At 46.5% G+C, this 17,280-nt stretch overlaps 1 protein-coding gene and 1 non-coding gene across 2 annotated transcripts in view; one reads left to right on the top strand and one right to left on the bottom strand.

Moving 5' to 3' along the window:
* PLXND1 (plexin D1) overlaps positions 1-17,280 on the top strand; it is a 155,141-nt gene that overhangs the window by 122,122 nt on the left and 15,739 nt on the right. The window contains exons 21-26 of the mRNA XM_029050663.1: positions 1,966-2,073; positions 2,536-2,648; positions 4,480-4,587; positions 5,410-5,540; positions 7,986-8,184; positions 16,949-17,095. Coding sequence (XP_028906496.1) covers positions 1,966-2,073; positions 2,536-2,648; positions 4,480-4,587; positions 5,410-5,540; positions 7,986-8,184; positions 16,949-17,095 — 806 coding nt within the window. The remainder of the gene's footprint in view (positions 1-1,965; positions 2,074-2,535; positions 2,649-4,479; positions 4,588-5,409; positions 5,541-7,985; positions 8,185-16,948; positions 17,096-17,280) is intronic.
* LOC114807043 lies at positions 76-213 on the bottom strand. The gene has a single exon (XR_003755096.1). It is a non-coding gene; the product is annotated as a small nucleolar RNA SNORA7 (small nucleolar RNA).

Genomic DNA, 17,280 nt, shown 5'->3' with positions numbered 1-17,280 from the left:
CTTCCATGCAGAAAACTTGAATCTCTGCCCTCAGGTCTCTCCCATGCTGCTGCTGCCCAGCACAGGGGAGTTTTTGTCTGTAGCAGTTTGCCTTCCACTCTCTAGCCACTGCCCAAGCTAAGAATGGAATGGGTATGACTCTGCTTGACTCCCCCTCCTGTAGTCGAGACTGGTAGAGTACTGGAAACTCTCCAGGTGCCACCCTGAGAGGGGAAACATCTATTGCTATTTAGTAAAGGTAATTTTTTTGAGCGCCCACTGGATCCAGTGCACCAATCTAATAAATACGTGGGAAAGTACAACAGAAGCATTCATTCATTCAATTGTATGACTATAGGATCCTGACTTTTAGGTACTATAATTCTCCTTTTGTAAATGGTGTTTGTTAACCGTTTACTATGTGCCAAGTACTGTACTAAGCACTGGGGTAGGTACAAGTTAGGTTAAATTGTATGAATTGTATGTATGAATGTGAGCGCTTACTGAGTGCCAAGCACTTGGGAGAGTTCAGTATAACAACAGACACATTCCTGGCCACAGTGAGCGCACAGTCTAGAGAAGAGCATGAGACACGGTCCCTGCCCTCAAGGATCTGGTGTGCTAACTGGAGAGACAGACAGAAAAATACTTAAAAACAGGGTAATCAGAATTAAAAAATTGACTATACAATCAATCCTATGTATATTCATAAGAGCCGAGGGAGGTTAGAAATATGTACATTATAGAGGTGATAGATGGATTGATCTTGTGCTGGTGTTCTGATCTGACTTGCGAGTCAAACTGGGAAAGGTTTGCTGAAGGAGGTAGGATTTTAGGAGGACTTTGAAGGTGGGGAGAGCTGTGGGCTAATTATGGAGTTAGATGGGGAGTTCCAGGCTGGTGGAACCCCTTCTTGTTGTCCTGCCTCCTGTACTGTAATACTATGTAATAGCTGTCCATCAATGTCAAACGTCGCTCTCCACCCTGCCAGAAGCTCACTGTACTGCTGTAGGAATGGCTAAGTAATGTTTGTGAAAGCCCTTCACTCTTCAGCTGGAATGTGGTGGCCTGAAAGAAGGGTTGGGTTAAGGAGGTTTCATCCTAAACCTCCCCTACTTCAAAGCCTTCTTGAAGGCACGTATCCTCCAAGAGGCCCTCCTTTTCTCTTCTCCAACTCCCTTCTGTGTCATCCTGACTTGCTCCCTTTATTCATTCCTCACCTCCTCCCCCGCCCCAGTCCCACAGCACTTATGTACATAGCTGTAATTTATTTTTTATTAATATCTGTCTCCGGCTCTAGACTGTAAGCTCGTTGTGGGCAGGAAATGTCTGTATATTGGTATACTGTACTCTCCCAACCGCTTAGGAAGTGCTCTGCACAGATTGAGTGCTCATTAAATACAATTAATTGATTGACTGACTGACTGAAACCTTGGAAACAGACAAGATATTCCATCTCTTGACCTTCTGGAGCCACTGCTTCCTAAATTCCCGGCAGCCCAACTGAAACAAATGTAACAAAATGGGGTTTAGTTTAAATTGAAATTGGCTCTAAGCTCACTGTGGGCAGGGAATGTGTCTGTTGTTATATTGTACTCTCCCCAGCACTTTGTACAGTGCTTTGCACACAGTAAGAATTCAATACATATGATGAATGAATTAGACAAAATTCTTCCGCATCCAGGGCACTGCTGCACAGTCCTTCAGAATTCTCATGGAGGGTTCCTAAACACATCACGTTCTAATAGGAGGGAGGGAGGCACCCAAGGGAGAATCTGGCTCAAGGATTGGGTGGAATGTAGTTTGAATAAGCGAGGTCTTTCTCAACTTGAGGAGTAAATCCCTTGTCCAGGCCAGGGACTGAAGCCTTTCCCAAGTTCAGGATACCTAGAATTCCAGGATCTTATTCTCCATTTCAAATGCATGAGGTTGGTAATGTTGGGGAGTATTGGCTCTTTCCAGACCACGTCTCTTCTGCTTTTCCAGGCCTATTTGTATTCTGCAACAAGAGTCGTCGGGCTGAACGCTACTGGCAGAAAACGTTATTGCAGATGGAGGAAATGGAGTCTCAGATCCGTGAAGAAATCCGCAAAGGTAGTGTACATTGCAAATGGGAAGAGAGAATCCACCACTTGAGCAGATATCCACCTTGGCATGTAGTGGGGGGCAGGTTCAGCAGCCTGGTGAGTCTCAATTCATTGATCAGTCAATTGTATTGAAGTGCTTACTGTGTGCAGAGCACTGTACTAAGCACTTGGCAGAGTCCAATATCAGAGAGTCGGTAGACACATTCCCCGCCCACAGCGGATTTACAATCTAGAGGGAGTCTTCATCTCTTCTCTCTCAAAGGTGATCCCTAAGTGTCCTTGGAGAACAGGAAGGAAGCTGTTGAAAGGCCCACCTAGACAGGTAGAAAGCCTGGAATCAGAGGCAGCTTCAGCTGACTGCACCATCTTCACGTTCTGGCTGCTCACCACCCCTGCTATTTACAGAGGGGCCTGGCTGAGAGATCTTGGAGTCTCTTAATTTTCTTTCCTTCCCTTGCCCTTCCATCAGGATTCGCTGAGCTACAGACGGACATGACGGACCTGACCAAGGAGCTAAATCGCAGTCAGGGGATCCCCTTCTTGGAGTATAAGCATTTCGTGACCCGCACATTCTTCCCCAAGGTCAGCTGCCCTTCACCGTTTCTGCTGAGGCCTACCCATTCACAAGACCACAGTGACCTAAATCTGTTTCCCACCACTCACTGTACACTGAGGCAGATGGGACTGCCATTCAGCTGCGAGGGGTCCGGGGAGGGGAATCCAAGCTTTGGGGGAGGGATTTCACCTGTAGGGGCTTTGCTCCCCTAAAATCTCACTCATCAACTTGAAATGCCACAGTCCCCCACCTTTCCTTTTCCCATCGGTAAAGTTGGTACATCACTGATGTACTCTCCCCAACCACTGCATTTATGGTGATTGTCTCATATCACATCGGCTAAGCTGTACTGAGTCCGGTGAGTCTCAGTCCATTGATCAATCGATTGTATTTAAGTGCTTACTGTATGCAGAGCACTGTACTAAGCATTTGGCAGTCATCACACTGGACTGTGTAATGACAAAGAGGAAGCTGCCACAGTCCACGAGACCCTACGTTTTCAGGAGGTAGCATTCTTCATCTGGAGGGGGAAACGTGTCCTTTAAGCCTACTCTCCCTCCTGCTTTGACAGTTATTCCCATGTGCAACAGGGACTGTGTCCGATCTGATTATCTTGTATCAACCCTAGCACTTAGCCCAGTGCTTGATACGTAGTAAGCACTTGACAAATATCACAATTATCATTTATCATTATAAAACCCAGGCCAGACCATTTGAGGTCCAGGAGAGATTCTGGATTTGAGTTTTCCCTGATGTCCAAAGTGAATGGCAACAACTCTTCCAGAGTTTTCAGTCCATCATTTGTCTCTTGTCCTAAACAACCACACCCCAGCTCTCCATGTATAACTGTTTAATCACTTTCTGTGCTTTATCCCAGAAAGGCTGTATGCTATGTATAGTACCTATATAACAGGAGGCTACATGGCTCCTTCGATTCTGATTCTCTCAGGTGGTGAGGCTGGATCCAATTTTCTCACCATTGCTTTGCCTCGTGTCATCAGAAGTACCTGCTTGCTTCTCACCACCTGAGAGGATCCTATTCCCTCTTGGGGGTTGATGGAAGAGTTGAAATGAAAAATGTGAGCTCTTAAACCCATTACTGAATAAACTATAGGAGCCCCCAGTCTCCCAAATGATAACTTCTGTATTTCATTCCCAAATCTCCACTACTATGGGGTGGCTAAAACAAGCTGGCCATGTTTTCCCTCCAGTTATTTTTTTACGTTGCCTGAGAAGCAGCTTGGCCCGAGGGAAATAATAATAATGGAAATAATAGTAATAATAATTGTGGCATTTGTTAACCATTTACTATGTGCCAAGCACTGTATGAAGTGGGGGTAATACAAGATAATTAGGTTGGACACAGTCCCTGTCCCCCTTGGAACTAGAAGACCAGAGACCTGAATTAACACTGGCCTGCTGTGTTAATTTGGGCAAGCCACGTAACTTCTCTGTGCTTCAGTTTCCTCAATCTGTAAAATGGCGATTCAGTACCCATCTTCTCTCCCCCTTTGGCAGTGATCCCCATGTGGGACAGGAACTGGTCCGATCTGATTATCCTGTATCTATCGTGGTGCTTAGCAGAGTTCTTGGCACATAATAAGCACTTAGCAAATGCCATCATTATTATTATCATTATTAGAAACAAACTTTCACCTTCCCCAGGGCTGATTGCCATGTAAAAATTATGTCTGTTTTTAACAGGTTTATAAAAAACTAAAATGCGCCACCTGTATTTTCCCTCTGTATGACCTCCCCTAATTTGTCCTGAAGGCTGCATAGGGTCTGGACATCAGCCTCTTGGGTAGAATTTCATCTCACTCTTCTTTGTCTCCTTGTGATATATGTTTACTGCAGTGTTCTTCCCTATATGAGGAGCGCTACATACTGCCTTCCCAGCCATACAACTCCCAGGTGGGCTCACAGGTCCAGGAAACCCATCCACTGCTGCTGGGAGAATGGAAAGTGAGTATTTTCGATACACACAGGATCATAATGCTGTCTGCTGTAGTTTGGAGGCACTGGAGTAGGGCATTTCCTGCCTCCCCATCCAACTTTCGGCCCAATGGAAAAGTCTTTGGGAAAGTGAGGTATTTCCCCAACCTTGCTTGAAGGTTCTCAGCTCCTTTCTTCCCCTCCTTCTAGGTGTTGGCTTACTCTGGGGGAGAACGAGCAAGAGCTGCACTATTCTCACATTCACCCCCACCTCTCCCCCTACACTCTGCAGTAGGTTGGCTATTCAAGAATCTATGAGCCTCAGGATCAGTGGGGTAGCGGAATAACCCCAGGCAGGCAACCCCAAAAGTGAGAAGCAGCATGGCTCAGTGGAAAGACCATGGTCTTGGGAGTCAGAGGTCATGGGTTCTAATCCTGGCTCCGCCACTTGTCTGCTGTGTGACCTTGGGCAAGTCACTTCACTTCTCTGGGCCTCAGTTACCTCATCTGTAAAAATGGGAATTAAAAAATGTGAGCCCCACATGGGACAATCTGATTACCCTGTATCTACCCCAGCACTTAGAACAGTGCTCTGCACGTAGTAAGTGCTTAACAAATGTCATAATTATTATTTGAGCCCTCCGGACACTGCTTCTAGCCTAAATTGCTGTGTTCAGAGCTTCTCGGTCCACAGAATCAGGTTCTTATAATCCCATGTGCCCAAGGAGAAGTTCATCTTTCTTCCCTCTTGCACACTGTGGGGTGTGGAGATCTCTACGCAGTGCCCAAATCGGGTCAGATAGAGGATGGACAGGCACCCACAGAAGTTTTACTCCCCTTCCTTCTCTTTAGATTCCTGAGAGCTGCCGTCCCAATATGGAAGAAGGGATTGCACTGTTCTCCACTTTGCTCAACAATAAGCACTTCCTCATTGTCTTCGTCCATGCACTGGAGCAGCAGAAAGACTTCGCAGTTCGAGACAGGTTGGGACAGGCATAGAAAGTGCCTTTTTTTTTTCTCAGTTCTTTGCAAATTCTCTCAGATTGCTGCCAGTAGGTTTGAGCCCTAGTGGCCCCTGGAAAAGTACAGGGCAGATAGTGAAGCAGTGGCCAAATCTGCTTCAGGTGGAGACCTAGAGATTCTTTGGCATCTCCCCTCCCTGGAGTAGTCCTCTTCTGGCCTGAAAAGTTAAATTACTCAGTACCCACTAATGCTTCTCGGCCTGTGGAATAGCCCTAACAGCAGAGTTGTTGCTCCTTGCCCATGGGAGGAGGGTCTCAGTGATCTGGGCCTCCCAAATGTTTCTCAGATCAAAGTAATTGATCAATCAGTGGTATTTATTGAGTATTTAATGTGTACAGAACATTCATTCCTTCAGTTGTATTTATTAAGCACTTACCATGTGCCGAGCACTGTACTAAGTGCTTGGGAAAGAACAATAAACATTGACAATCCTTGCCCACAATGAGCTCACCTCTAGAGGCAGGAAGGCAGACATCAATAGAAATAAATAAAATTACATATATATATACATAAGTGCTGTGGGGCTGGGAGGGTCGGGGGAGAGCAAAGGGAGCAAATCAGGGTAATGCAGAAGGGAGTGGGAGATGAGAAAAATGGGGCTAATCTGGGAAGGCCTCTTGGAGGAGATGTGCCTTCAATAAGGCTTTGAAGGAGGGGAGAGTCATTGTCTGCCGGATTTGAGGAGGGAGGGTGATCCAGGCCGGAGGCAGTACGGGGGCCAGGGGTCAGCGGTGAGACAGGTGAGATCGAGGCACAGTGAGAAGCAAAAGCACTGTACTAAGCACTTGGGAGAGCATTATAGAGTTAGTACACATGATCTCTGTCCTCAAGGACCTTCATTTCATCCCTACCCTTTCCTGAATAGCAATGAATAAGTTCTCACAGTGTTCTAACCTATGACAAGGTGTCTCGTTCCCTCCCCGCACTTCAAAGTATCTTCCTATCCTCTCAGCTCTAGTCTGATTAGGACTGGCTTTCAGCTCCTCTTCCAAAACCCTTCCCTTTCCAGCATCTTCAACATCAGAAAACAGAGGACCAAAAACTAAAAGCTTTCTGGGAATCTAATGATGGGATTTTATAACCTTTTTGCCTTATGGTAATTATGCATAGTAATGATTGTAACAGTAACAATAAACATGTATTTAATGCCAACCACGTCTCCCAAAATGCTTCGACAGCTTCTTGCCCAGTGAGTTCACCATTTAAACAGTTAGGCATTGGTCTTGCAGGGAAGGTAGCCCATACTGCTCCTTTGGTGGTACAAGCTCTCATAATATTCCAACTGGATTATTGCATCAGCCTCCTCTCTGATCTCCCATCCTCCTGTCTCTCCATGCTCCAATCTATACTTCACTCTGCTGCCCAGATTATCTTTCTACAGAAATGCTCTGGGCATGTTACTCCCCTCCTCAAAAGCCTCCAGGGGTTGCCTATCAACCTTCGCATGAAACAAAAACTCCTCACTCTCGGCTTCAAAGCTCTCCATCACCTGGCCCCCTCCTACCTCACCTCCCTTCTCTCCTTCTACAGCCCCCCCCCTTACACTAGGCTCCTTTGCCACTAACCTCCTCACGGTGCCTCATTCTCACCTGTCCTACCATCGACCCCTGGCCCACATCCTACCGCTGACCTGGAATGCCCTCCCTCCTCACATCCCCCAAACTAACTCTCTTCCCCTCTTCAAAGCCCTACTGAGAGCTCACCTCCTCCAGGAGGCCTTCCCAGACTGAGCCCTCCCTTTCCCTCTGCTCCTCCTCCCCTCCCCATTCCCCCTACTCCCTCCCTCTGCTCTTCCCCCTTCCCCTCCCCACAGCACTTGTGCATATTTGTATATATTATTTATTACTCTATTTATTTTGTTAATGATGTGCATATATCTATGATTCTATTTATCTATTTTGATGGTATTGATGTCTGACTACTTGTTTTGTTTTGTTGTCTTTCTCCCCCATTTAGACTGTGAGCCCATTGTTGGGCAGGGATTGTCTCTACTGGTTGCCAAATTGTACATTCCAAGCGCTTAGTACAGTGCTCTGCACACAGTAAGCGCTCAATAAATACGATTGAATGAATGAATGAATGAATGAATGAATAGGTGTGGCTACAGTGGTTAGAGAAGTGGGTGAACTATGAAATCAATTCTTTATTGAGCATTTACTGTATACAGAGCACTATACTAAGCGCTTGGGGGAGTACAGTACAACAGTAAGAGACCGCTGTTTGGCTTTGGGCCCTATTAGCTTTGGGACTTTGGTTCCCTTAATAGTTGAACCATATAATCCGGTTACAGAACAATTGAATCCAGGTACTTCAGAGTGACTGGATTCCCATAGTACAGCATCACTGCATCCTACTACCATGAGGTCACAAGTCTAGGGTAGCCTTATTAGATTCCGTTTCCTCAGGTGCAACCTGGCGTCTTTGCTCACCATTGCTCTGCACGGGAAGTTAGAATACTACACCAGCATCATGAAGGACCTCCTGGTGGATCTCATCGATGCCTCAGCTTCCAAGAACCCCAAGCTGATGCTGCGGAGGACAGAGTCAGTGGTGGAGAAGATGCTCACCAACTGGATGTCTATTTGCATGTACAGTTATCTCCGGGTAAGGAAAGGGTGGGTGGGGGCTGGGGAAGTGGTGGGGCAGAGGTGTGTGTGTGTTGGGGGGGAGAGGTTGCAGTAGAGGAAGGCAACATCTGGCTACACCAGAAACTACAGTTTAGACCTTTTCTATCCATCTTCCCACCAGCCAGAGAAACCCTTTATCGGCCCCAGTATCATCTATTGATGATGTTTGAACGTTCAGGATGTGCCCAGCTCTATGCAAATTATATGGTATAAAAACCACAAAGAAGTTTCTATGCAAAAGCTGGAGGAGATATAACTTCCAATTTAACCTGCACCATGAAAGGGAAAAAAAAAAAAAGAATGTTCCCAAGCCTGGGAGATAGATATTTTTGGCCAAATACCAAATACCAGGCCATTGGGCTCACATCTGCAATACCTGCAGGACAACATCCATCAGTCAGAGGTTCCTAAGTCATTCTGTCTTCATAATGCTTTGTGCAGGCCCTGTAAGTTAATATAGTAAGTAGGCTAGTTATGTGTGATTTTTTTCAATATGTTTCACATAAACGGACACTCACCACACAGGCCCCCAAACCCTGGAAATAAATCTCAAATTGGTAGAAATTGGAGCTTGGTCAATTCTCTCGGGGATGAAAGCTGCAGAGCAGGGAGTCAGGAAAGTGTGTGATTTCCATGGACTTTCAGTGCCCAGGGAGTTCAATTGGCAAGTGAAAAATGATGGTTTTGTAGCCTACACACACACACAACACAGAGCTGAGAGAGACTGAAGACCCCTGGGACTGGGTAATCATGTCTGGACTTTAACAGAGCCCCAGCAACTGCCTTATGGTGTTGTTGGTGGGTTTTGTTGTTGTTGTTTTGGTGGCGGGGGTGGGGGGAACAATGAATTTTATTTTTTTAATATTTCAGAGAGTGGAAGTTGTGTAAGAAAAAGATTTCTTGGGTAAATATGTGGCATTGAATCTTCTAGGGCTTGGACTTGGCTGAGTTGCAGGGCAAAAGTTGTGTGGTGGCTGCAATGCTGACGTGGTTGACAGAAGCTTTATGCCACCCCTGACTGGGCCTGCTAGTGAAATTCCGGCTGCACTTTCTATCTATCGGGCTGGATTAGAGCAGGAGAAGGAAAGGAAAATAAAGATTGAACATTTGGGACCAAATAGACTCAGATTAGGAACTCTTCCTAAAAATCACAACCAGCCTCTTTCCATCTTCCCACCCTGGCAGGTGTTCAGAGACAACATTGGATACAACCTCCTCTACATAGAGTTGGTTGTAGATGGAGGGTAGGTGAGAAAGGTTCAGCTGCCATCTAATTGCTGTGTAAAGCCAAGTAGCACTGTGATTGATAAAAGAGTGAAACACAAAGGAACAGAAACCCTTGGAGAGAAGTGGCTTGGTCCTTTGGTGGGTGGGGGGGATGATTTATTGGTGTCTCCCTCGATGCTGATGCCTATCAGTTGGATGGCCATCTAGCTCCCTGTTATGTGTTCACATGTAATGAACAGCTCTGGAATGGGAAGTCAGATTAGATGTTGATTTCTGGAATGGGTTCTCAGAAGTAGTGGTGATAATCATAATAATAATTGTAGTGCCTACTCTGAGTCAAGCACCGTACTAAGAATTTGAGTCGACATAAGATAATCAGCTTGGACACAGTCCTTGTCCCGCATGGAACGCACAGTCTAAGTAGGAAGGAAAACAGGTATTGACTCCTCAGATGAAGAAACTGAAGCACAGAGAAGTAAAGTATCTGGCCCAAGGTCACACAGCAGGCAAGAGGCTGAGTCAGGATTAGAACCCAGGTCCTCCAACTCCCAGGCCCATGCTCTTTCCATTAGGCCACACTGCTTCTCTGCTGCATGTCAAATGGTACTCTTTATCTCTCCCATAGTGGGGTGTTTATTCACTCAATCGTATTTATTGAGTGCTTACTGACTGCAAAGCACTGTACTAAGTACTTGGAAAGTACAATTCAGCAACAAAGAGAGACAATCCCTGCCCACAACGAGCTCACAGTCTAGAAGGGCGGAGACAGACATCAAAACAAGTAAACAGGCATCAATAGCATCAATATAAATAGAATTATAGCTATGTACATATATACACAAGTGCTGTGGGGTGGGGAGGGAGGGTAGAGCAAAGAGAGCGAGTCGGGGTGATGGGGAGGGGGATTTCTAGAGATAAAGGAGATGAGGGGGATAATCAATAAGTAATCTCTCCCCCAAGTGCACTTGAAAGGAAATTCTCCACCACTTCAGAAATCACAGCTATTCCTGTCCTCTTGGTGAGGAAATATGGAAACATTTCTTAAAAGTAGCATCCAAAAGCACTGACTGAAGTGATCAAAAGTCAGGTAAAGAAAGCATAATTCACTAGCTCTGCTTTGGCTCATGTCCAAAGCCCAGGGACAAGTGGAACCCAGACAAGTCCACAGGTTCTCTCTCCCCATCAGCCTGACATGTTTAAATTACAGGACTGAGTTAACTGAGTGATTACAGGACTGAGTTAACCAAGTGTGTGGGCCCAATTGTTGATGCACAATGTAAAGCCTTTCTCTCCATTTCCTTGCCTTATGGCTGATCTGAAAATGTTTATATGCCCATCTGCTGGCATCAGCTATAACCCACTGGGGAAAGAAACCCAAGATCCGTTTAAAAATACATCTACCCACTCATGGGCTGTTAGAGGCGCCTTCACCCAGCAGCCTTCCCGCCACAGAGTTTCCTTTCCTTTCTTCTTTTCCTCCTGTTTCTCCAGCTCTTTGAGATCCGGGGTTCTGGGGACTGTTGAAGGAAGAGGTGTGTAACCCTGCTTTCCTATTCTCCCCTCCCTTTCAGTCTCAGGGGCCAGTCCTTCTGTAAGCAAAAGTGACCAAAAATCCACAGTGGAAACTTGAACAGATGAGGACCATCCTTTGGCCTGATCAGAAGGGTTTGCTGTGAACACAAAAAGCTGATAATGCCATTTAACAGGCCTTAGCCCCAGCCAAACTTTAACCTTAATCCAAACACCATCAATCAGTGAATATTTATTGGCCTTTACTGTGTGCAGAGCACTGTACTAAGTGCTTGGAAGGAGGGGTACAATATAACAGTTGGAAGACACATTCCCCACCCAGAAGGAGCTTATAGTCACTAATATCAATAAATTATAGATATGTATGCAAGTACTGTGGGGCTGAAGGTGGGGTGAATAAAGGGTACAAATCCAAGTGCAAGGGTGATGCAGAAGGGTGAGAGAATAGGGGAACTAGGGCTTTGCCAGGGAAAGCCTCTTGGAGGAGAAGTGATTTTAATAAGGCTTTGAAGGTGGGAAGAGTGATGGTGTCAGCATGAAGGGGGTGGGAGGTTCCAAGCCAGAGACAGAAATTGGGCGAGTGGTCGGTGGCGAATTAGATGGGATCGCGGTAGGTTGGCATTAGAGGAGCCAAGCAAGTGGCAGGGTTGTGGTAGGAGAGCATCGAGGTAAGATAGGAGTGGGCAAGGTGATAGAGTGCTTTAAAGCTAATGGTAAATGGTGTCTGTGAAGGTGGATGGGCAACCACTGGAGGTTCTTGAGAAATGGGGAAACATGGACTGAATGCTTTTGGTGAAAAATGATCTGGACAGCAGAGTGAAGAATGGACTGGAGTGGGGAGCAACAGGAGGCAGGAGGTTAGCAAGGAGGCTGATGCAGTAGAGGTGGGACAGGATAAGTGTTTGGATCAACGTGGTAGCAGTTTGCATGAAAAGGAAAGGGCAAATTGAATATGTGGGTTGAATGTGATGAGTCTAGGATAATGCCAAGGTTATGGACTTGTGAGACAGGGAGGATGGTGGTGCTGTCTACAGTGATGGGAAAGTCAGGGGGAGGATAGAGTTTGGATGGGAAGGTAAGTAGTTCTGTTTTGGACATGTTAAGTTTAACTCCTTAACCATAGTCTTCATTTTAGTGTTTTGGCAAATGATGCGTCTTAGCAACATTTTGTGGTTGATTTCTGTCCCTTTGAGATTCCGCTTCCTCAGTCGATACCAGGGTTTCCCTTTTGTTGGACTGGCTGTCAGGGTTCCCCGTGACCTGCAGCAGGATGATGCAGGTCAATGTGGCTTTGCTCCCATCGATTACTTTCCCTTGCTGCTAGGCAAAATTCACCAGCCTCAGTCAAAAGAAAAGCTGAACGTTTCTTCATTCGGAGGAAAAAAGAATCTTCCGAGAAATGTCAACTGCACTGTGACTCTCGGTAGCATCCTAAAATCTGGCTTTCTTTCAAACTGCATTTCATTCTCGAGTTTTCCCTCCTTCTCTTCAACTTCAGAGTTATGTGGAAAACTCAGGGGCAAGGGATTTTTGTTCCAACTCTTCCCCACTGGTGGCCCCGGCTTGGGTGACCACACTATTGCATCTCTGCAACAGTCAAGGGAAGCCCCGAGCATGTGAAGTTCCATCCTTCCTGCCTTTCTTCCCCTCCTGGAGGCCCACTCGGCTCGGTTCTTTGGCCAGCTCTCTCTCGAGGCTGAGCAGAGGACATTTGTGACGCGGGGTCTGTTTTTGGTTCTGAAGTTATCCCCCATTAATCACGATGTCTATTCAAAACAGCTGTTTGAAGGCCCTTCACAATAGGTCAGTGGAAAAATTCCAGCCGCCTGGGTTTCGCCTTGTAAATTAGTATAACACGACTCAGACATTTGTTTTATATTAATTCTCTGCTGACTGGCCTAGGGGCTTGGGTAGGAGACACCCATCTGAGGGAAGAGGGACCCTCTCTCTCTCTCCGAGCGAACATTGGGAATGAGATGTGTGGGGCTCAGTCTACCCCTGGAGTTAGTCTGGATCTAAGCCTCATCCAAGTAACCTCCGCTTCCCAAGAGTCTGCCTCATGTGCCTCGAAAGCTGGACAGAGTGGGCCGTGTCCTGGGGTGGCAAGAATATTTACGAGGCCTTTCTTCCGAGAGCCTCGTGGAAATTTACATCCATTTCCTCATCCTTGCATCCTCCCAGTGAATCAGGAATGGGCCAGAGGCATGTTCTGTTTTATAAATGGGGAAATTGGGCTCTTGTGACCAGAGACGGCTTTCCCATGCCACTCAAGGTTGTCTCCATCAAACTACATCATCAGTCTCCCTTCTAGCTGCTGCAGGCGCCTCAGGGTCAGTCCGTGGGATCACTGCTTGACATTTCAGTCAAGTCTGGTTCTGCTCCACAGGCAGGGAATAGGCAACTTTACCAGAACAGGATATTTGAAAGATTTAATTCTAGCAAATGGGCAAATTCAAGGGTGGGAAAGATGGATACACTAAACCAGCTCATCCTGCCTGGTGCCCTGCCCAATTCTGCCTGGCAGTCCACATTCATTGGTCCCTTTCTTGCCCACCTGGTGCCAAGAGGCTACTATTTTGGGGCACACAGCCTCAGGAAATTTCAGGTTACATTTTATACAGCTGGCCCCCAAGCAGGAACAATTTCAGGCTCAGAGAGAGTGGAGTTTCAGACCTCTTCCACTTAAGGTGTCTCACAAAATGACCAAATCAGTGTGCTGCTGCAAAAATGCCCCAGTTTGCCAGTGCTATTGTTTTCCTGTCATCAGTTCTAGGGTGACTCCCCAGGAACTGCTTCTTTATGCCTAGATCCTCCAGGATCTTCCCAAACTCTTCAGAATCTTCAAAAGGGGCCACAAAAGGGGACCTTCTCAGAACAGGAGAAATGGCCCAGCCCAGACAAGAACTCTCCAGGCTAGTGTAGCCCAAACCCGGTTCTTCAGACCCATGCTATACCTTCCCAAATCCTTGGAGCAGAGTCTTGTGGTGCGCTGGAGGGCCCCTTGCATTCTGAGGGGCAGTTTCACTCAGTAACATCTCTAGGGATATCCTCTAGCCAGTGGTTCCCAAATGTCCACACCACCGAAAACTTCTGGCAGCCTGTGTCATACAGCAGTTCCACTCTCCCCACCCGCAGCTTACATCTGAAGCATTGAGGTATTTCCCAGCATGCTGAACCAGACTGAGCCCCATGAAGGAAGATGCCCACGATCCCTACAAAAGGAGACTTTTTCAGTAGAGGGAAAAATTTCTCCCTCTCCCCAACTGCCCTCCTCAAATGAAGGGATGATTCTCAAATGGGTCCTGCCAACAAAGAGTCAAAGAGTGCAGGAAGGGCCAGCGAGTGGAAGTCTTTGAAGAAGAGGCAGCAGAGCCTGAGGGTGAAACCAAAGAGAGGCCAGAAAGAGACTGGGTTCTCAGCCTGACTCATCACTCAGCTGGGAGTCATCCCACTTGAACTCTTGGTGCAGCGGTTTCTGGCAGAGCAGTTTACCAAGGAGGAACTAACTCCAAAACCGACCTTGAATCAGACCTGAGCCACCCCCAGGAAAGTCAGAGCTGGAAGTTAGAGAATATTCTCAGCTGTCTTCCTGCTATGGCTACCTTTTAGTCCTGGAGACACTGCCCAAAACTCATGGTTTGCCTGCTCTGGGAACTCACTCCCCGACAAGGCTCAGAGACCAGATCTGGGACTCCCAGATCCGAGTGAGTCCAGAGACCCATTGTAGCCCATGGGCTGTTCAAACCCAATCTCTGGGCTAGTGGCTACCACATTCATTATCTCCTGGTGGTTGCCAGGCAATGCTTCCTGAACCTTAATACCACAAACCCCAGTCAGCATCTTCCCACCAACAAAAACGTGGGTGAAGAACCTGATGCCATGGAGACCCTCCCTGGAAACATTTTGTAGTAATGGAGAGGAAGGGAACAAGCACACATCTTCAGCTGATACCCCCATTTCCCACACCCTGTCCGGGGAAAGTCTTGGGAAGCAGTGAGACATCGGGCTCCATTCATTCAATCATATTTATTGAGCACTTACTTTGTGCAGAGCACTGTACTAAGCACTTGGAAAGTACAGTTCCCCAAGAAGACATCCCAAGTAACCCATCAACCCTCCCTAGTGGAAATTGCATGTAGATTCACTGGGAGCTTTTTCCCTGTTCCATACAGCTAAGCCTCATCCTGTGGTTATAGAATGTTTCAACAGAACCCTCTTGGCCCAGATTGTCCATTGTTGGGAAGTTACTTTAGGGGAAACTGTCAAGAGCCCAGAACACTCTCCAATGGCTCATCAGGTTGCCGCTTACTATAGGTAAGGGGAAAGGTTCCTAGAAACCAAATGTCCTATCTCCTTTCTTTCCCTTCTGAATTAGCCTGGTGGAGGGGAAACCTCACTAACTGAGATCTGGGCTAAGACTGAAAGAATGTTTGATTCAGTTCCAAACCTGTTTTCCCAGTGACGTTCCAAATGAGCTCTGTCTCTGTACGTCTCACCTTCTAGCTTTCTCCTCCTCACTGAACATCTAGGTTTCTGATTGGAGCTTTGCAGGTGGCCACTGCCATAACCCTGATTTTCTAGATTGAAGAGCTGGGAATTATTTTTAAAATGTTAAATAAGTCATTAAGATGCTTCCCCTCCTCCCAGCCACTCCACTGCCCTGAATGCATGAGCTAAAGACTAGTGAATGCCATTTCTCAGTTGGTACAATGCATTCCAGTATATGCCCGCAGCATCAGATCCTGAGGAAGTTCCAGGCCCACCAAGTTCACCAAGTTCTATGGGCCTGAAGGCTAAAATGAGCTATTCCCCCAGCAGGACTCAATAACAATAGACTATTTTTAGGTTTGGATAAGTTTTTAAAACATTTTTGGCTTTTATCTCAAGTCTGGATCTTTGGAGAAACATAGAAAGATAATTGGTGAGTGTAGTCATTTCTTGCATAGCAGATAAACACCCGATTTTCAATCTCCTGCTTAAAGAGACTCATTAGGAATGATGAGGATATATAGACTTCTGAGCCAACCAAAGTGTGGAATTTAGGCCCAAGGGGCAAGATCTGCTTCCTGAAAATAAGAATTGTCTCTCCAGGGAAGTAGGGTAGTCTTGTAATTGGAAATCCAGAGTAGAGGGGAGGAAGAAAAAAAACAGATCTCCCCTTCCCCCCTCTCATTCTGGTCCAGGGCTTAAACATGGATCTGACCTAGTCATCATACATTCTGAAAATTTAAGAGCAAAATTGCATCCTGTTTTCGAGACAAAAGCACCATTTTAATGTCTCTATTACTTGCTGTCATGCTACCAGCTGAATGGGAAGAGAGGCGTATTAAATAATAATAATTACGGTATTTGTTAAGCGCTTACTATGTGCCAAGCACTGTTCTAAGTACTGGGGTAGATATAAGGTAATCAGGCTGTCCCACCTGGTGCTCACTTTCTCAATCCCCATTTTACATATGAGGTAACTGAGGCACAGAGAAGTTAAGTGGCTTGCCCAAGATCACACAGCAGACAAGTGGCAGAGCCGGGATTAGAACCCACATCCTCTGCCTCCCAAGCCTGTGCTCTTTCCACTGAGAAAGAGAAATATTATGCTCTAGCCACAGACTTCTTTTTTATTACGGTATTTATTAAGCACGTACTATGTGCCAGGCACTGTACTGAGTGCCACGGTAAATACCAACTAATCAGGTTGAACATAGTCCATGTCCCACAAGGGGCTCACAGTCTTAATCCCCCATATTACAAATGAGGTAACTGAGGTGCAGAAAAGTGAAGTGACTTACCCAAGGTCATTTGGCAGACACGCAACAGAGTGGGGATTAGAACTCAAGTCTTTCTGACTTCCAGGCCCGTGCTCTATCCACTAGGCCATATGTGAAGCAATTAATGTGAGTTTAGTGTTACTGATCCTAGGGCTTCAACAAAAATGATCTTGGCGTTTGGCTCTCAGTCTCTTGACCTGTGTCGTCTCTTTCTCCCAGGAAACAGTAGGCGAACCCTTCTTCCTGCTGCTCTGCGCGATAAAACAGCAGATCAATAAGGGATCCATTGACGCCATCACTGGTAAAGCCCGCTACACCCTGAATGAGGAATGGCTACTGAGAGAAAACATCGAAGCCAAGCCTAGGGTAAGCAGTGACCTTCAGGGGCCCAAACTTGAGAGACCACCCAAACTTCCCATCCAGTGTCACTCTGGTTCAAATGTCCCCTCTTGACTATCTCTTCCGGAAGGCCGTGGTAGCCTTGGGGCCAATTGCCGGACGGGAGAGGACTCTTTCTCAAAGTGCTGCCCATAGTCAGGGACCTGGGGTAA

This window comes from Ornithorhynchus anatinus, chromosome X1 (assembly GCF_004115215.2).
Source record: "Ornithorhynchus anatinus isolate Pmale09 chromosome X1, mOrnAna1.pri.v4, whole genome shotgun sequence".
Classification (NCBI taxonomy): Eukaryota; Metazoa; Chordata; class Mammalia; order Monotremata; family Ornithorhynchidae; genus Ornithorhynchus; species Ornithorhynchus anatinus.
The sequence above is the reverse complement of the archived record's forward strand: the minus strand, read 5'-3'. Positions and strand labels throughout refer to the sequence as shown.